The sequence below is a fragment of the Ananas comosus genome, linkage group 8 (genome assembly GCF_001540865.1).
Source record: "Ananas comosus cultivar F153 linkage group 8, ASM154086v1, whole genome shotgun sequence".
Lineage (NCBI taxonomy): Eukaryota > Viridiplantae > Streptophyta > Magnoliopsida > Poales > Bromeliaceae > Ananas > Ananas comosus.
In genome coordinates this window covers 11,741,104-11,761,172 of record NC_033628.1, presented here as the reverse complement: position 1 = coordinate 11,761,172, position 20,069 = coordinate 11,741,104, and the positions used below count along the sequence as shown (strand labels likewise).

The 20,069-nt window shown below is 39.0% G+C and overlaps 2 protein-coding genes across 6 annotated transcripts; one reads left to right on the top strand and one right to left on the bottom strand.

The window, feature by feature from the left end:
* On the top strand, positions 85–3,771 carry LOC109714192 (rop guanine nucleotide exchange factor 3). 2 transcript variants are annotated; one of them, XM_020238683.1, is made up of 8 exons: positions 85–427; positions 959–1,251; positions 1,340–1,456; positions 1,664–1,818; positions 1,936–2,010; positions 2,219–2,506; positions 2,699–3,034; positions 3,241–3,771. In XM_020238683.1, the coding sequence occupies exons 2-8, from the start codon at positions 993–995 to the stop codon at positions 3,355–3,357; spliced, it is 1,347 nt and encodes a 448-aa protein (XP_020094272.1). In that variant the 5' UTR covers positions 85–427; positions 959–992; the 3' UTR covers positions 3,358–3,771. The 2 variants fall into 2 exon arrangements, with proteins under 2 accessions (XP_020094272.1, XP_020094273.1); XM_020238684.1 differs by lacking the exon at positions 85–427 and adding an exon at positions 760–843.
* On the bottom strand, positions 4,085–19,516 carry LOC109714191 (mediator of RNA polymerase II transcription subunit 12). Of its 4 annotated transcripts, XM_020238680.1 has the most exons (14): positions 19,399–19,476; positions 19,205–19,306; positions 18,110–18,701; positions 16,607–16,666; positions 16,133–16,238; positions 15,551–15,622; positions 13,897–13,950; positions 13,663–13,770; positions 13,230–13,379; positions 12,755–13,108; positions 10,081–12,377; positions 6,935–9,526; positions 5,947–6,280; positions 4,085–5,234 (listed from the first exon to the last, which is right to left on the bottom strand). In XM_020238680.1, the coding sequence occupies exons 3-14, from the start codon at positions 18,235–18,237 to the stop codon at positions 4,785–4,787; spliced, it is 6,705 nt and encodes a 2,234-aa protein (XP_020094269.1). In that variant the 5' UTR covers positions 18,238–18,701; positions 19,205–19,306; positions 19,399–19,476; the 3' UTR covers positions 4,085–4,784. The 4 variants fall into 4 exon arrangements, with proteins under 4 accessions (XP_020094269.1, XP_020094268.1, XP_020094270.1 ...); XM_020238679.1 differs by lacking the exon at positions 19,205–19,306 and having other exon boundaries at positions 19,399–19,516; XM_020238681.1 differs by lacking the exon at positions 19,205–19,306 and having other exon boundaries at positions 4,085–5,225; positions 19,399–19,516.

Below are 20,069 nucleotides of genomic sequence, written 5' to 3'. Positions count from 1 at the left end.
AGCCTCTATGACTCTCTCTCTCTCTCTTCTAAGCAATAAATGCCTTCTCATCATCATATAGAACACTTTGTACATCTAAGCCTTTCATCCTGTTGGTCCAAAACCCCTAACCATTCCACTATCATCAAAGAAAAAATTGTAACATTCTTCCCATTCTATTAAAAATGATATTAGTGAGGTGTCCTTAGAGCTCTTCAAGGGTGAAATATATACACACCTTTCTTTTCATTTTTATTTTTTTTCTGTTTTTTTGGGGGGGTTCATTCCTAATTAGTGCTTTTGCATAAGAGGTTCTTAGTTTAGCAACTCTTCTCTTGTTCAAAAAGAGACCCATTTCATATTTTTCTAGAGAGAGAGAGAGAGAGAAAGAAGATGATTGCAAAGCTTAAGGGGGAGGGGGAGAAGAATACAAAGTAATCACATAAAGGTGAGTTCATTTGAATGCCATGCTTGCTTCTTCTTTCAATGCATTGGGAAAATAAAAAAAAAATGATGCCTTTTTTCTGCAAAAAGCAGCAGCAGCAGCAGCAGCAGTTATTATTCAACTTTTTGTATCTGCATCTAAAGAAATGTAGAGCATGCTATAGCAAGTGACAAAAAAAAAGTATAAAGTAAATGAATTTCTCCACCACATGTTGTTTATAAAATTTGAAGTGGCTCAAAGTGTGTCTAAAATTATACCTTATCTTAAGGAATAGATTTTTTTTTTTATCTATATAAGATCAACTTTGTAGACTACAAATTTGTTAGCCTATTTCACATTGCACACCATCAGATGCTCAACAACTTAATCAGAAGAGAAATCACATGAGCTTTGAAGGACATGTTGATATACTCTTTTAGGTAACATGTTTCATGATTCCTATTAGGATCAAGTAATCAACTTGTGTGAAAAATGCAAAGACCACATGATATTTTTTGTCATTCATCATTCAAACTTTGTATGAATCTTCTGCAGGTTTAAGTGAAGAAGAAAGAAAGAAAAACAAAAAATGGAAAGCTCGTCAGTCTGCGACGAGAATTCGGAAGAGACTGGGTGCTCCACCCTGGGTGTCGATTCGATCGACTACAGCCGCACAATCTCCGACGTCTCATCCTTCTCCGAGCGCAGCGAAGAGCACAGTGGCCCCTTCGAAATGCGCAGCAGAGGATGGCCGATCGCCAAACTGGTCGACCGGCCTTTGCCTGTTCTGAGCAGGCTTAGCATGAAGCAGCGAGCTGACGTGCTGAAACGAAGACCGACTGAAGATGGTATGGCCAATATTACGCTTGTTCCGCCGTTTTTCATAGCTTTAAGAATCGAAATTGGCGCTTATTCTGATGATCGGCAAATTGGCAGAGTTGGAACTCATAAGGGAGAAATTCTCAAAGCTTTTGCTGGGAGAAGACATGTCAGGGACTGGCAAGGGTGTCTGCACTGCTGTGGCCATCTCAAATGCCATCACAAACCTCTATGGTAAAGAATTCAACATTAAAATCTCTTTTTATACCAAATCCACGAGTTCGACAAAACTCTTGCATGCAAATTTTCAACACACACACACACAAAAAGAAAGAAAAAAAAAAAGAAGATCATATATAGTGACTTACTGATCTTTGATTTAAGCTGATCAGTATCTTAACCTCACTTCTTTTCTGATCTTCTTTTTCTGTTTAAATTCAGCGACGGTGTTCGGGACTTGCCGCAAATTGGGACCTCTTTCGCGAGAGAAGAAGTCGATGTGGAGGAGAGAGATGGATTGCCTCCTCTCAGTTTGCGACTACATAGTCGAATTCTACCCCTCTTCGCAAAAATTGCCCGATGGATCTACTGTAGAGGTGAGGAACAACAATTAGGAGACCATAGTTTCTACTAATTACTTGTTAGGCAATTTCATTGTTGACTAAATTTCCTTGTCTCCACCCCCTAAATACCTTCTCTACTTTGTATTTCAGGTGATGACGACAAGACCAAGATCGGATATTTACGTAAATCTGCCCGCGCTGGAAAAGCTAGATGCAATGCTGATTGTAAGTCTGCATATGTTTCAAGAACTCGAAGATCAAAGCTTTTGAAAACCACCTCTTGATTTATTAGAAATTTCTGCACTTTATCCCCCCTCCCCCTAAGAAAGGGGCTGCAAATCTGGAAGATTATGTATAGGTTTTGATCATCGAGGCGATTAAAATTGCAAATTAGCCAAACATAGTTAGTGATTCAGAACCGAAATTGCTGCAGGATATACTGGACAGTTTCAGGAAACCGGAGTTCTGGTATGTTGATGAAGGAAAGCAATCATTTAACTCCGCCTCGCAGTCGTTCCGGAAACTAAGCCACCGGAACGAAGAGAAGTGGTGGCTCCCCGTGCCGTGTGTTCCTGATTCTGGCCTCCAAGAGAAGGGGAGGAAAGAGCTGCAAAAGAGGCGGGATTGCGCGAATCAGATCCATAAAGCGGCGGTGGCGATAAACAGCACCGTCCTTGCTGAAATGGAGGTCCCAGAATCATATCTAGCACCACTTCCAAAGGTGAGGCAATTCTACCACCATATGATTCCGAACACTAGGAATCGACTCGGTATTATTATAGTGTTCTGCTGTTAAGTCCTTGCAAAATCATATATCTGTAGTTGTAGCAAGGAAGGTCAGAGTTAATGATCAAACATAACAGTTTCTATGCTTGCTCCTGGTCTGAAAGATCTGCTTTCTTTCACTGTTCAGAGCGGCCGGTTAAGCGTAGGAGACTCAATATATCGCTACATGTCGACTCTGGACCGGTTCTCGCCGGATTACCTTCTCGACTGCCTCGACATATCGTCGGAGCACCAAGCACTTGAGATGGCCGACCGTGTGGAGGCCGCAATGCATGTTTGGCGCCGCAAAGCGAGCATGGCCCATTCAAAGTCCTCGTGGAATGTGGTGAAGGAACTGGTGGTCGACGGTGATAAGAACGTAGTGCTGGCGAGCAGAGCCGAGAGTCTCTTGCTGTGCTTGAAGCAGAGATTTCCCGGCCTGTCGCAGACCACCTTAGATACAAGCAAAATCCAGTACAATAAGGTAAGCATGTAATAAGGGCGCAAAATATAATGAGATAATTGCAGCACTGAATGAAACAGCTCTATAAAGCTGAATTGCAGGAAAATGCCTCCGTAGATACTATGACATTCACTTTTGCGATATTAGCCTATTTACGAGTGGTTTTTTATCTGACCATCATTGCGTAAGTTTCGTACTTTACGATGATATAAATCATTCTCTTGCAGGATGTTGGACAAGCAATCCTGGAGAGCTATTCGAGGGTGCTGGAGAGTTTGGCATTCAACATTGTTTCATGGATCGACGATGTTCTTTTCGCCGATAAATCCGCTAGAAACGGATAAATACAAGTGAACCCTGAGGACACTACTAGGTTCCCAGATAGCTTTTCTCCAGCTTCCTTTACCAGAAGCTGCCGCAGAGTGAACTAACAATAGGAATGAGAACATTTTGTTGACCTAGGAAATCACTGTACATTTTGTATCAATGATATCATTAGCTCTCAGAAACAATGTTTATTTCACTTGAGCTTCATGGCTAACCTAGAACTGCCAAAAAAATAGGCACTAAAACAATCACAGAAGCTAGTGCTAGACTTGCAAAATAGCTTAGTGAGTATCAGGTTAAAGCAACCCAGTTGAACGCAGTTTGTAATGTTTCTTCTTTTTTTTTTTTTTTATTCCATCGAAATACAACCACCCTTTTTCCCCTACCTATTGCAAAAAGAAAAGGCAAGATCCCACTTGTCAATTAAAGCTTACACTGAGCTCCAGCAATGTTACTATATATAAGGTAAAAGTGCTTCTGAAAATTGGTGAAGTTACAAGGAGAGCAGACAAAAAAAAAAAGAAAGAAATTTCACATTATATATAAAAAAAAGGAACTTGAGTTAAATACCCAATTGCATCAAAGAAAAAATGGCTAGTTCGGTAACAAACTCAAATGAATATTAGAAAAGAATGATAAAAATAAATAGCCTGATAAACATAAGCCGGATGAGAAATGGTTCAAAATAAGCTCAAGAGAGAATAGAAGCACCGAAGCATATACGTATAAATTAAAGAAAGTCTGTGGACCAAAAAGAAAGTAACACACGTTGACAACTAAAATTATATCAAACATTAAGTTCTGCAGTTATGAAAAATAGAAAAAAAAGAAAAAGGAGAAAGCAGCAGCGGCAATAAAAAATCGCGCAAGAATTAAACACTAAAAGGAATGACCTTTTAAAGGATTTGAAAATAATATAGAAACAGCATGCGAAGCTTAGTGGCAGCTCAAGCGAATCGAGTAAGAAGAGGCAAAATGAGAGCCAAAGAGCAGCTGTAAGCAGCAAACTGTAGAATACACTTTGAGAAGCAACAATTTTGTCAGTCCCTAAACTCATTTAAATCATTTTCGGAATTGTTCTTGCTGATGCAACATATGTTTCCCATCAGAGTCGTGGAGATTTTCCTTCCCTTTAGTAGTACATCCTGATGAAAAGACCGGAACTTACCGAGCTGCAAACCATTCCTCGCACCGAAACTCGACTCATCTCGATCGAGGAATCAATAAAAATGTTTTCTATATACAACAGCGCTTATGTAGGTCATGGCGGCAAAATAAGGGGGTTTTCACGAGGGTGCTAGTTTTATCCAACTCAGCACCCTTTTCTCGATACAAAACCCCCTCATGTATCACAATAAGAGACGAAAAATGCCTCTCATTTGACAGAAGCCCATTCAATGAGTTTGCCGCTTGTCTTCTGTTGAACAAAATGAATGTACAAAGGTCAGCTATCATCATCGAGAGCTCCCGTGTAAGTAAGATCGGTTCTTCTAACCCTAATGGCTCCCTTAAGCCAGCTACAAGCTTTGAAATTGGCATGATCCACACTGACACCCCCCATGCTGCCGTTACCACCACTGCTAGAGGTAGAAGCAGAAACTGTACCGTCTTCGAGCAGCGTCCACGGGTCGATTTCCATGTCTGGGTCCAGGGATGGCAATGCCTTGCTTCGGCCCGATAGGTTGGTTGGAACCCGCGACGCCTGCGCAGTTCTTTGTTGCGGCGCTGGAGCGAGCATAGTCGACTGAAGCGGTGAGAGTGCTGATGGGGGCAGTATAGGAGGGTGGCATGGAATAGACGAAGGAAGAGAAGGTGGGAGGAATGGCATCGCGGATTGGATACGCCGTTTGATTGTCAGTGGCAACTCCATGCGGTCCAAGTCAGACTGCAGCATCTATGAAGCCATGGTGTCAATATGAAAGAAAACTGATGAACTGAAAGAGTACTGGATATGCTGGAAACTTGAAAGCAATATATAAAACAGAAAGTAGCAAGATGATGCTGGAATACAACACACATATTACAAGAACAGGGTATCTGATTATTTAATTTAAGAGATAACAATTTTTTTTAACTAAAATAGAGACCAAAAAAGCACATTAAGGAACATAAAGAACACAATCTTGTCGAAGATAATGGTGAATTCGCAGATGCCCAGCCACAAAGTAACAATCAGACCTCAGTCCGAGTACTAGTGAATTATTATCAATTGCCGACAACAAGCAACCCCAAAATGAGGAGAAATCTCATGTAGGCAGATTCACACCAAACTGATGACAGACATCACCTGACACTATAGGTCGATAAGATCTGACAATAGGCAAGAAAAACTGCGACAGTCAAGTTAGTCTGCATTTTTTTGCAGAGAATTGCTTTCCCATAATAATCAAGAGCTAACTCGAATGCTTGACTACAAAAGAAAGACGATATAGAAAGGAGACAAGCTAATAACTGAAGACTTAAATAAGATGAAACAACTCAGCTTAGTAGGTTGTCTCACACTTCCTAACAACTTAAGCTGAGAAATTTCTATGCTTCCACAGTAAAAATTTTTAAAATAGTACCTGTTTATTTTAGGAAATAAAACACATGCAACTTGAACTAACCTGTATGCTCTCTGCTGCCTCACGATCAAACGCAGGAAAATCTCGGGGAGATTTAACGGTTGACTTGGGGGCAGACTTGGGCTTCAGCCAGCTTGGTTTGCAGCTACTGAGCAAAGCATGGAAGATGGACAAGAGCCTCTCGAAGAGGCTTTCGCCAGGACGATCAAACAAAGAGGTAACACAAGCATCCATGGAGGACTCTGCATCCCATTTTAATGCACTTGGGTTGGGAGGAGGAAGAGAGAGGTCTGCATCCTCATATACAACTCGAGAACCAAGCAAACGAAGTATGATAGAGGCAAGCGCTTGCCTCATGTTCCGTGCCGATGGTTCCCTGTGATGTAACAGAGCAAGAAATTCAGGAAAATGACAATAAGCTAATAGCTCATTTTGGGATAAGACACCTTTAACTGACAAATTAACTGAACCCAATCCAGTAATTTGACTTGCAAAAAAAAAGTGACAAGTATAAACACAGCTACCACCTAGCTAATTACAATGTCAAACATAAACTGCAGCATCAAAACGAAGTCGTTATGTTCAGTTCAGAAGGATATTATTGGTCAGTGCTCAAAACAACCAGAACACAGCAGATCAGCAACCGTATATGTAGAATGCATGCAGAATCTTGTATTTATTTATTCATTCCAAAGTAACAGCCACTTGTTGAATAGTAGAACATGACTATATCCGGTATAAATTAAATGAGATAAATAAGAGAAGATAGAAGAAAAGGGGAAAGAAGGATTAGGAAATAAGAAGGGCCACTTTGGTATTCCAGAATTTAAATAATTATTTTATCATATTTAGAAACAGTTTACTAATGGAAGAGTGAAGAAAGGGGGTTAAGAGATGATGGTAAAAAGATGAAGGGGCTTTTCTGTAGTATTTGGTCAACAAGGGGGATGTTGTGCAACTTGTAGTAGTTAAATGGAGGGTTTAGCCTACTTGAAAAGATACTAAAAAATTTAACGATTTTAGTATTTACCTGTCTGCAAAAATAACTGGAAGCAACCTTATAAGAAATTGCAAGCGCAATGAGAGAGATGCTCTTAATGCCACTGCAGAAGGCGGCACAGAATCACTAACTGCTGTAGGTCGCCGGCCTAAAACAGGGCTTCCACCACCTCGCATTCCTTTTCGACTATTGGCTTTGTTAGAAGTTCCTTCAACTCCTACAGAAGCCACACCAGCCTGTTTCATACCATTACGGGTTATTGTACTAATGTGTTGCTCGATTACGCCCATCTGCTTGATCAACTCAGTGGCAAACAAATTGCGCAGTTCACTAGAACTCCTGTCTATACATGGCAATATTAGTTCTGCAAAAGCTTTCTCAGTTATATGCTGGTAAATAGAACCGACTCCTTCAGAATCCACCGTTTGAGAGTTCATTTTGCCCAACTTTTTATGATCGATGCATTCATCCACAACTTCTCCTTCCTCAATAGCGATAGCTTCCAACTTTCTCTTCTCACCTCTATTAGCTACAGCTTCTCCCAATGAAGACCAACCCCATGGTTTCCAAAACTGAGCTTTTGTAGGAAGTCCCTTCCTTTGAGCTACGAATAGAAGTTGCTGCCTAATGGATTTACGACCCAGAAGAACATCATGTCCAGCTAAAAACCATTTGGTATCCATCACCAGAGACTCCTGAAGCAGCTTCCCAATAAGGTGAACAACTTCTGAGTAAAGAGGCGCAGCATCAGGTCTAACAAGTATTCTGGACAGAACAATTTCAGTGAACCGTTTTTCACTTTCAGTAAGTGCAAAATTTTCAGCATTAGGTGATAGGGATCTAATTGCATCTACGAATGACATGTTCTGGGTCTCTATTTTTTCAACAAGAGCTTGTTCATTCAAAAGAAGTCTTAATTCCACCCATTGCCAATGAAACTTTGCAGGTTGCAAGGTATCCAAAATTTGCAGAAGTCGCTCCAAAAGCTTTGCCTCACTTTCGGTGTTTGATCTCAGCTCACCAGATTCTGAAACCCAAGACCCATCTTCCTTCATAATTGTGGATGCCGGCATTTTGCAATCAATGAGAGCATTTAGAAACAGCCTCGCACGAAGAGGAATAAATGCCATTGTTTTCAAATGTTTATCAGGACTCTGCAATTCAAGCATCGCAGCAAACTCAGAATCACCAATGTCATTAGCTAGGAGGTCATAAAAGGTATAAGAATTTCGAAAACAGACATCGCGAAAAGGCTGATGCCTAATGGCTTCACCAATGGCCAATGATAGATACTGATAAACCGGGATATCTTCACGCATTATAACATTGCTATTAAGAATATATGGTCTCCATATGACCATTCCAAATATAGCATAAGCAGGAGGGAAAACCAAACTCAGTGGAAGCATGCGCTGAATTCTTGAAAGAGCAAGGATATAGGATTCACCCAGAATCTCTCCAACTAATCCATCAAGTACTGTTCTGCAATTCCCAACTAGGAGCCTAAACCAATGTACATATAATTCTATGCAATTTTCTGGCTTAAAAGTGCCCACAGAACGAGACATACCATTAGAACTGGACCTAGCATTCCTCATAAATTGCAAAATATCCAAGCCCTCCTTTAGCTTGAAAACTACAATCATCCTTTCCAGGCTAATGATCCCATGAATGAGAGCCCCCACAACAAGTGCAGACACAGCTGCTGCAGCTTTTGTAGCCCTTCCACCAAAGCCCTTTTGCGAGTTATTCAAAACCTCACTTGAATGGTTCCCATATATATCATGAGCCTCAGGGGACACTTGAAATTGACTGCGATGTCCCCTTGGAGGAGCAAAAGCTACTGAAACAGCTGAAGAAGCTTCAACAGCCAAAGCAATCTCGATTATTCGACTATAGCGTTCTCCAAGAGCTTCCTTGAGAAGGCAAAGAGAGACTATGTGGATACTTAAGATGTGGCGAGCACAATTTAATGAATTTTTGATAGAGGAAGGAAGATTTTGGTAGTTACTGCATGAGAAATCTGGAAGTTTTGCAACAGCAAGACCAACATTGCCAACAATGGCAGCAACAGCAGATGCCACCACTGAGGGATCGCCATCTGGAGTTGCACCAGCATTCTGCCTGATACAGTCAAGTAAACCCATAACAATATCATGGGCTATTTGGTAACTATCTTCCCATTTCTCCGGGGGGGTCCTGGGAGCAGTAGCTATATTTTTCCTTTCTTTCCCATAAAAATGGTGTAAAGCTTCCTCAACATGTCGCTGTACTATCTCTTTCATGTTTGTAACTGTTCTTGGCATTCTCCCACTTAATTTCTGACGTATATGCTCGTCGATTTCTTCTCCTCCTGCTGAGGCTCCAGAACTAAATACTGAATCACCATCAACTGATCGACCGGCATCAAGTTCAGCAAGCAGTTTCTGATCACCTGAAGCTCTATAGTTCTTTTCCCACCTTACCACACTGACTAAATCTTTGTATTTCTTCAACAAGTTTCGACCATAAGAAAAAGCCACTGAACCGTAAACCCTTCCAACTATCATGTTGGTGCTTTTGGGCATTATGGCAGTAAGAGCTTCAGGCAAAAGATCTGTAGCGACAAGCACATTCTCATACCTGCATTATTGGAAATATTAGATACCAGGTAGTAAACTAATATTAGTATAAGATGAAGACCAAAATATACAGACTAGACATTTTAATAATACAAACAAAGCAATCATTAATATCAATAACGTTATCAAACAAAGCAATCATTTATATCAATAACGTTATCAAACTGGTAACCAGAAACACAATGTTCAATCTAGACGTCATAATAACAACGTGGTTTACAACAAAAAACCAAAAGCTGCATCCTAAAACATAAAATAGAAAGGCATTTTTAATTAAAATAGAAAGAAAAGAGAGGATAAAATATTAAAAGAAACCTTCCGCAAGCCCACAAAAACATTAAAAGAAAGTGACAAACCTTTCGCAAGCCCACAAAAAAATTAAAAGAAAAGAGAGGATAAAGTATATGTGTGCTGATTAACTAACACTACAAGATATAAAAACTGCAGCAGCAAGAAATGATGAAAAAATGATTACATCTACACAAAAGCCGATCAGGAAGGAGCATTGTGAGATTTTTCTCAGCTGTCCATCAAACAAAAGAAAGTCCAGCATACCTTTGAAGGGATGACAGAAGAAATGCTTCCCCAACATGGCAAATCAGGCTTTCTCTATTCTTGGGCAGCATAATATTTCTCCCAACTTGAGTAGGATTGCTTACTCCACTAAGGGTCTTAGCTAACAACCATATGAGAAACCTGACTGCAGAGACAAAGTCACAACATATGTCAAAAATATAGAGAACTGACAACAGTTCATCTTCTCCTAGGCGCCATCTTACAGCATTCCTATCATCAGTTGACGCAGAAAAGACACTCGTAACACTAGCTTTTGAAGCTGCCTTCTCATTTCCTTCAACAAGTTGCCGTACTGATTTCAGCAACCAAAGTGCGACAGACCTCTTCTCAACCATCCTAAGCCGTTTTATAGCTTTTCCAACATCAACTGGACTTTGTACTTTCCCCCGTTCAAAATCTTTGGAAATTTCACCTTCACCAACAGATTTATGGTGGGGACAGCTCACTTTATTATCGCATACATGACTAGTAGATGCCCCTTGACTACTTTCAATCCGAGCAGCTGCCAACTGTGCCAGACTTTGGGTTTTCCGCACAATTTTTTGCCTGCCTCTTGAGGATTGTTTAGTTGTTTTCTGCGGTGGCTCTACCTTAAATGACTCTGGGAACTTGGGCCCCTTCCTTACCCACCAACTATCCTCATCATCTGACTGATTCAACAGTATTCCTTGGAAAGAACTTCTTTCATCTAACTTTTGCCTCTTTGAACCTTTACATTCCTCACATCCAGGTCTCCCTTCTGCAAAATCGACTTTTATATCTGATGAGTTTATTGGCCGCTTGACGCTCCCCTTGGATTCATCTGACCGTGCTTCAATTGGCAAGGAAGAAGAATATGGAAATCTCAGTAAATTTGAAATCAAAGTTTTCACTTGTGCAACTTGTTCCTTTGTCCTGCCATGCTTAACATCCCTAGTACCAGCTTGATGATCATTTTGCTTTTGACCAGAAGAGTTCCTCTCACTTCTATTACTCACATAATTGGACTGACCATCGGAAAGTTCGCGAAGCACAAGTCTCCGCTCAGTAGAGTAGACTGCAACAACCTCATGTAGAAGTTGAGCTTCAGCTATTCTAGCTTCTTCTAGTATATCAAATAAGCAAGAAGCTGGAAGTTGCTTCAAGATTTTGTGATGTCTTCTCTTTCTTTCCAGATCAAGTTGAGTATCGTTTCTATCCATAATTCCACTAACTATAAGCTGCCTGACATACACTTGAGGATGAAAGATTCCACTACGAATAAGCTCCAAAATAAGAACTTCAACACGCTTCAGTCCTCCAGAATCACAAATCTCATGCTGATCAAGCCAGCAAACAATGATATCGTGAAATGGACCAGGGCTCTGGAAGATATCCTTTTTATTAATTCTTTTCTCATCCAAGATCTTTGTACAACTTCTAATAAAAGAAGGATTTTCCACCACCGCTGCCTGCAATGAAGTGTCATTCAGAGAAGCACTTCTCCCACTGTTACGAATTACCAATGGAGCACTATTCTTCGAAGTCAATTGGCTGTGCATCTCTTGCACTTTATTCTTTAATAGCAAGACTGCAACATATATTTGAGAAAAATCTTTCCTTCCTGTAAATTTAACATTCTGCGACGGGGTGGTGCGCGTATCTCGATAATCACATGTAGCCCATTCACAAAGAAAAAATATCGAGCAAATCAGGGACAACTCGATGGTCCCAATCCACATTAAAGAAGCTCGTAAACAAGGGCTGACTTCAGCAATCCATCTTTCTTCCATGGCAGGATCAGATAAATCTTCAAAAAGAGAACTGTATGCCAATGTCATGCTGCCCATAGTCAGAGCTTTATCCAGAGTTTGAACAACTTTAGCTGCACTGCTACCTTGAAGGTTAGGGCTTACAATCTTTCCAAGATTAGAAGCCCGTCTTTGAATACAGGAAACAGCATGTCCACAGGACAAATACCGAACATAAGCATCACGGGTCTCAAAGTGAACAGCCTCTATGTTACTTCTACCATATATATCAGGGGCAACATGGGATGGAAGAGGAAAGCAGTCCAATGAAACAAAAGTGTCGGGCACAGAAAGTATCATGTACCGCAGCATTTCCACTAGAGTGGAAGCTACAGACGTCTTCTTTGAACTACTGATTAAACTCAAATTGCCAGAAGAAAGATCACTGAGGTTTCGAATAGTTATTTCCACAAACGTGCGTGCATACGTTTGTGAGAGGGAAATGCTCTCTATCATGCTTAGTACAATAGGCAAAAGCAGTTCTAAGGCGTCAACTGAATCCTTCTCCTGAAGGCACAGTTGTAAGAAGCATCAGTAAAATCTAAGGATCAAAATATAATTCAAGATAATATAGAATCTGAACTGGGTCGTTTAGTACACTTGCTTTTTGATTTTTGCAACTTTGCTCAACTATTTCCTTTTTTCACAACTTAAAGCCAAAACATCATTTTTGCAGATGAAAATGCCCCATGATGAAATCTGTAATATTGGGAATACAAGGGGGTATTTCAGTCATAAAGCAAGATTTCAGTTAAAAATTGCAAAAACAAAAGCAGTGGATCAAAGTTGCAAGACCAAAAAATAGAGATTTTTCCTTTTCGCCAGAACCCCTAGCATCTATTAGGGCTTCCCATTTTTTTTGCATGCAGAGGAAGAATAATTACCTGAAGCTGAGCAAAGACCCATTCAATAACAAGAGAGGGGAGAACCAATCCTTCTGCAAAATGCCATTGCAGAAGGCGCACCACATACCACCATCTGAAAAGAAAAGAAGTATCCTCTACTTCTGAAATAACTGGAGAAGATTCAGCTCTGTGTTTTGCTGAAGGAGGTTGACCCATAAGACCTGGTGACGATTGATCTCTACCGGATAAAGGTACGGCAGAGCCATCTTTCGATAAAAACTCATCCAGCAGCTGTTGAAGGTAATCTGTAATATCCTTAGTCCACTGCTCAGTCCGAGTTGCTTGTGCCTTATCTGGAGCCCCAGATGAAACACTGGTTGAAGCCGGCCGTACCTGGATGTACACAGACTTTAATACAAAAAGTAGGCTGCGAATCCTTAAAATTAAAGGAAATCCAAGATAGTTAAAGCAAATGCAAAATGGGTATGTTCTAAAGTAGAAAGCATGTCCATACCTGATTAAGATAACTAACTTTGATAAACCATGTTGCTCTTAACAATGGAACATTATGGCGAATAAGAACGTCAAAGAGTGATTTCCTTCTGTAACCATGAGGAACATGCTCAGATAGCGAACGTAACCGTTTATGCTGCTGTGATAAAGCCTGCCAAGTTATCAATAGCTGGTTATTCTAAAGCTTCACAGACGACAAAAGATCCAAAACAAACAAAAGAATAAGTGCCCAGCGCACACACCAAAAAAAGAAAATGAAAAAAAAAAAAGAAGATGGAGGAAAGTATGGCAACTCCCCAACCATAAGCCTCTATTCACATACTGTATAGTGAAAATCACATAATTGAGGGGGGAAAAACAATTTGGTGCACCACACGAAGGATTAGAAAAAAAATTAGGAATCCAAACGAAACAAAGGCATTCGTAATCTAAACCTCAATCCATTTCCTGCGGAAATCTTCACCGCATGGTCTTTGCTCGGGGAAGACACCAGGCTTTATCAGCAATGATCCAGAAAGAGGTACTCCATAAACCTGGCCAGCCTGTTGTATTACCAGAGGTCACGATTAGTAACAGCATTATGCGAAAGGTTCACACTACATTTGCTGACACAAATTGAAAACATTGTAGATCAATTGTCGACTGGACAGAACAATCGAAGTATCTACCTTCCTCTTCTGAGCACGTGATTCGTTGATAGCCCTAAAGCGTTTCCGTATAGCCTTAGCATAAAAACAGGAAAAGAATCAGTTGAGAAAAACTTAAAAAGTAAATCACAGGCTGCTTGTATCAGGATAGACACTCGACTGAGCAAGTTAACAAGAAAGTAACTGTTTCAATAGAAGTCCTCTGTATTGAGATTCGGAAGGACAATAGTTGCAGTGAAATTATGTGCACAGAGATCAGAAGACTTTGTGAATAAGCATTGACCAAATTATAGCATAGGTGAAGAGAAGTAACAAGATAGCATTGCGATACTAAAATTTCTTAGCCATATTACCACATTATTCAATGTATTACAGTGAGTGAAGTTCTAACAAAATATCTGCAGTGAGAAATTAGGTAGAATAATGCAAATGAAAGACAAGATGACTAAAGGAGAACACTCTTTAAACTAAAGAATCATAAGTTTGAGTTTGGTATCTGGCTGCTAAGCATGAGCTTCTTCTATAGTACTAGGGGATTTAGTCAAAAACTGTTCGCTCAAATATATCATCTCTACAATCAAATCAACTATTGTTATGCTATGACATAATAATAAAATTAATAGTCGGGCCCAAATACTAATGCCTAGCCCTCATTTATACATACTATCGGAGAACACGATACCAGGCAATGAAACAGCACAGCTCAATGACCATGCTCAGGCCCTATATACAAGCCCACATAGAATGTGATATCATTAAAACAGACAACTGATCGAGTGAAGGGAACCCTAACAAGCTTCTCTAAAGTCCTCTAGAGATGTCAGAGTCACTCGCCTACCCTTTCCAGGTACTTGTTGCCTAATATTTTTTCTTCTTCTTTCCTCTTTCATTTCAATCCTCAAGTATCACTGCCTACCGTTTAGCCACTCAATTAGAAGTATAATGCTAATTGAACACGAGATTTCCTTGTACAACTGGGAACATATGCATCAAAACTGCTTTTGCATCAATTCAGGAGGCAACTTCCTACAAATCAATCAATGACACTTCTCCTAACTGGTTGACGCACCAATTGTAGTTTACTGAAAAAAATATATGCAAACAGAGTAAGAATACCTAATATTCAAACACCTCCTCATCCATTGAAGCAACAAGTTAGAACTACAAATAATGACAAGAAGTGCTGGGAAAAGCCTTTTAACACCATTTGAAATCCCTATTTGATCCAGTCAAAACCATTTTCATCGTCTTTGAAGTACATCCATAATTGGCATTTCATACTGTAAATAATGCTATTTTTAACTTTTTTTTATGAAGATATTTAACTAAGTATGACAATTTCTGATATAATCCTGAACTTTCGTTTAATCAACTAAAAGTTCAACACTTATTAAAAAACAATACTGCAAAATCCTAAAATAGCATGTACAAATAATCGCAGCAAGGAACTTTCTTCATAGCAATTTTACGGGAAGTGGACAATGACACTAAAAGTCTAAAAAGTCATTTGTTTTTCTCTACTCTAGTGCTCTGATGTGTAAACTATAAGCGAAGGAGATTATATTGTTTAACTTTAAAAAAAGAAGTACAATAGAAATAAATTCAGAAAAGAAACCAATGGTAATTAAAGTTGGCAGCATTGCCAGCACATATTATTATTTGATGGCATGATTACCTCTTTGCATCTTAATGTGACCTCAGGCTTGATGAAATACCCAACTTGACTCAATATAATCTCTCTGACTTCCTGTCAGATCCAAAGTAAAAGGTGTTAGACAGATAAAAAAAAACAACAACTATAAAATAAATCACAAGCTAGACAAAACGAGAATTGAAGGAGGAGGAAAAGAAAAAATGGGGCCAAAAAGATCAGTTAATTTTATCTGACTAAAGGCAAATGATCGACCTCATCGAGAAAAGTTGGTTTTGATAAGGTAATTCAAAATTTATACTAAGAAGCTAAGAAACTGATCATAAATCTTCATTAACAGCTGAAATTCATTATTCCTGCACCAACGTATGTCATCCACTTTGTGATATCTATATCCACATGCGAGAAGAATAGACACCAAGAGGGAGTTCTGAAAGATGCAGTTGACTCTAAAATGGTGAGTGACAACTAATTGATTAAGAAAGGTATGGTTTGAAACTACTAGATACATATTACATTGCCGATAAACAGATGAAAAAGAAAATACCATATGGCAGGAAAAAGCGTGATGATAAGAAACAAAATCAAGGTAGTTCAGAAACAAACCTCAATTCCTTCAACAGACTCCTTATAACCTGATTGTAGGTATTCTCTAGTTAGCGTCTCTTCCGGACAAGTTGGAGTTTGCGGATAGAAGTCAGGTGGGCCAAGTCTAGAAAACAAATGGAAAGAGCTTCACAAAAAGTGCATGGCTAAATTCACAAATTAACACAAATAAATTGTAGAAACTATCTGCGATAGTTATATTTATCTGTGAAAACGAGACTGTAGATTTACTATGCAGCAAGCAGAAGCATATTTGAATGTATGGGATATAGTTACAGTTTTCTATGCTATTTCAGAGCTATAAGAGTTGAGAATGCAAAATTATGTAATTTTTGTAAGACTACGGAGAAGAAGATATTTCTTAATGTATGTTGAAAGAGATCGGGAGGCTTTCCAACCAGAAGTTTAGCAATTCTCCTCTCAGTATATGGCTATATGCAAATCAATGAAACTATATTGAAATTTATGCTTTACCTGCTATTAAGTGGCTCTTTTTCGCACTTTAGCTTGTAAGGAGCTAGCTGTGGCTGCCGCCTGCAGAAGAGAAGTGAAAGCATCAGAAAACATGGTAGCTCAAGCAACTATTAAGCGAAATACACAAAGCAAGTACAATGGAGAATGCAGTAGAAAGGTCTCCACATATGGCGCTAAAATTTCCTATGCAAATTTCTTAAGCGAAAAAACTACAGAAAACGAGATACACCGCCACCCAGTATATCCATCTGTGTTCAGTATTCGTTTAGAAGAAAAAACAGCTTACACATTACTAAGAATGCTGAAGCTCTATAAATGATCAAAATTTATACATTGTACCGATGGTTGTTTATGTTCTTTGAGATTTAAAGAAGGTTAATCATGAAATTTATGATTCAATCGAACTCTGTAAAACAGTAAATGCAGATGATCCTACGAGCCAAAATCCTAAAATATTTAGCTGCTTTACCAACATGAGTTCAACAACAAGAAAAAATTCCATGCTTCTTGAAATAGGTACCTCTTGCCAAAACCTCTTGAACTATACATCTCTATTTTCACAATTTTTCCGTCAATCTCAGAACCATCATTTCTTCTCCACCACTCCTATCCAAATCCTTTTGTTCCATTACTCTTCCCTGTAACGCAATGCGTCAACGCATAGCAAGAGGCTAAGCCAAATGAGTAGATGGGCCTACGTGCGGCTAAACTAATAGTGGACATAAGCGGCCAAGTGGTCTGGTTTCCTACATTTTCTTATGATACTATACCTTTACAAATGTTGCAGCCAGATGTCATGTCCATCAGATTAAAACTCAGCATTAAACATTTATAGTCCCATGATATTCTTAATAATGGCATGATTAATTTGGCAATATCAGCATTGTAAGAAAGATTGAAATTTAGTAGTATCTATATCTCAATAAAAACTAGCTTGGAAATCCCTGTTTTTGCACTGAACAGCTGTTGATCAATTAGATCACAAAAAATAGATCACTCTAAGGGAATAAGGAAAGAACTATTTAAAGGTAAAGTTTTGATCCCAGTCTCACCTGGCAATATTAAAAGAACTATGCGTATGCCATACAATGCACAATATATATGCTAATTCAGGTGATACTTATGATGGCAACTATTTACCCATGCACAAATATATCAACTATTATTTCACACTAACAAGCAAATATTCACGATTTCAAACATTCACAAGATTTGCAAAGTGGAACTTATTTGATTAAAAAAAATATCAAGGAAGCAAAAATGTAACCATGAATGAGTCGTTAGTATACCATGCGAAATGTTACTTTAGATCAGTTAAGCATGCAAATAAATTATAATGTAACTGTTCTATATAAGAAAATGTAATGTCAGTGAACAACCTTATAGAAGGGCAAATTATGAGAAACTAGAATAGTTTTAATGTTGTAATAGCATGCACCAACCCACAATAAGCATCATATAGAATATAAAATGAATAAGGTAATAAATAGCTATTCAAGATACCTTGTATTAGGGGGAAAATTTGATGATGCAAAAGGCGAGTCTGCCCTAGCATTTTCCCTTCCAGATGCCGCACCTACTGCACTATTACTAACTCCAGAACCACAGCTGGAAGCAGAGTATCTTTGCATTTCTTCCCACAGTTACTGGCATACTGCCCCAAACATCAACACCAATCTGGAGCGTCCATATTCATGCCCCGTAAAAACTGATTCACCATTAGGTCTGAGCACGAGTCGTCAGATCAGGAACCAACATTGGGTGGAAAGAACAGTAGCTAATCTCAAACTCAGTGCCACCAAATTACCAAAAGCCCCGAAAGTAAAATAACATGCACAGTCTTCAATATGAACTATCGACCTTTTCTACAGAAAATCAGTATCAATACAACACGCAGTGACAACTTCCTCAGTGTATCACCAACGAAAGTACAGTATAATGGTTGACCTCCGCCGTGAACAGCCTCTTGCAAGCAAATCGCTATCAGCTCCGCGGGTCACTACCCATAAACAACAGGTGCCGAGAGCACAATAACTGCAGCAGCTATAAGAATTATTCTTTCAACACTGAACAGATAACAACTTCCCCGGTATCTCTGCAGAAAAACATCAGATCACTGTCTTATTATCAGCAAACTATGACTCGCAGTATGAAGTATTACAATAAAGATCCAATCTTTACTTAAAACGTAAGTTCTTGAACACTATAATTCGATGAATAATAACATTAACACATAGCAATCAAACTAAAGATCGTGATCTACAGCAAAGACAAAATGGAAGTAAACTAAACATCCCCAAAACAATCGCTACGCGAAAGAAATAAAGAAAATAAACCAGATATTTGCCGGATATCCCAAGTTAGTTCACCTAAAAAAAGGGAACCATCAGAAACCCTAGCCACGGATCAAGAACAACCTCGATTCCAATTCCACCAAATCCCTACACCCAAGAACCGGGATTCCAAGACCTCAGATCCAAACCCTAAAAGAAAACCCCCCATCACCCGTTCCCTCCCTAGGGTTTAAGCCCCCGTTTCTCCACTACACGCACCCCATAAAACACGAAAAACATAAAATAAAAAAATAAAAAAAAAAACCTCGCGATCCTCCGCAAGAGAAAACTAGGGCTCCGTGCGGGGCCGAGGTCGAGTTACTCCGCGCCCGCAGCTAGGGTTTCGGGGGCCACGGGATCGGGAACCCTAGAAACGGTGGGAGATAATAAAATAAACCGTAAGGAAGAGGAGAGAGAGAGAGAAAGAGAGAGAGAGAGAGAGAGGAGCAACGAAGGCACCTTTTTAGAGAGAGAAAGGGAGCGCAGGTTGTGGAGAGAGTCGACGCCAAAGCATTTTGACTCCTTTTAGCTGTGCTGATGATGACGAGAGTATATATATATATATATATACATACATATAAACAAAAATAATAACAACAATAAAAAAATAATAATAATAATAATTAGAGGGGGCGTGTTTGATTTTCTCCAGGGGATTTTGGGTTGGTGTTGTTGGACTTTGTGTAGAGAGAGAGAGAGAGAGAAAGAGAAAGAGGGGAAGAGAGAGAGAGAGAGAAGGCGAAAGGATTTCTTTTGTGTGCGGATTAAAAGAGTTTTTTTTTATTATTATTATTATTATTATTATTATTATTATTATTAATTAACTATATACCTCTCAAAACTTTAGAAATACCTAATTTATCTTTTTTTTTGTTTTCAATATACGCCTCGTATATTCTTCCGTTATTCAAAAATATTTATACAGTTACCATCCATTAAGTTATTATAGAGTTAAACGTGAGTTAAATGTCTATTATAATTAAAAAAAATCAAAAATACTTTTACAGTTATTATCCATTAAGTTATAAAGTTAACCGTGCGTTAAATGTCTATCATATTTAAAAAATTATCAAAAATATCTCTCTTGCCCTAAATTTAAAGGTAAATAAGAAAAATTGGCGACGATAGAA

Excerpts from the sequence above, each read along its gene's own strand:
- LOC109714192 (XM_020238683.1), top strand. The coding sequence starts at position 993 with ATGGAAAGCTCGTCAGTCTGCGACGAGAATTCGGAAGAGACTGGGTGC. Across the intron at positions 1,457-1,663 it reads TGCCATCACAAACCTCTATG|CGACGGTGTTCGGGACTTGC; the intron begins GTAAAGAATTCA and ends GTTTAAATTCAG. Across the intron at positions 3,035-3,240 it reads GCAAAATCCAGTACAATAAG|GATGTTGGACAAGCAATCCT; the intron begins GTAAGCATGTAA and ends ATTCTCTTGCAG.
- LOC109714191 (XM_020238679.1), bottom strand. The coding sequence starts at position 18,237 with ATGCAAAGATACTCTGCTTCCAGCTGTGGTTCTGGAGTTAGTAATAGT. Across the intron at positions 13,380-13,662 it reads TCCGCAGGAAATGGATTGAG|GCTTTATCACAGCAGCATAA; the intron begins GTTTAGATTACG and ends ATAACTTGGCAG. Across the intron at positions 9,527-10,080 it reads CTTCTGTCATCCCTTCAAAG|GTATGAGAATGTGCTTGTCG; the intron begins GTATGCTGGACT and ends CCAATAATGCAG.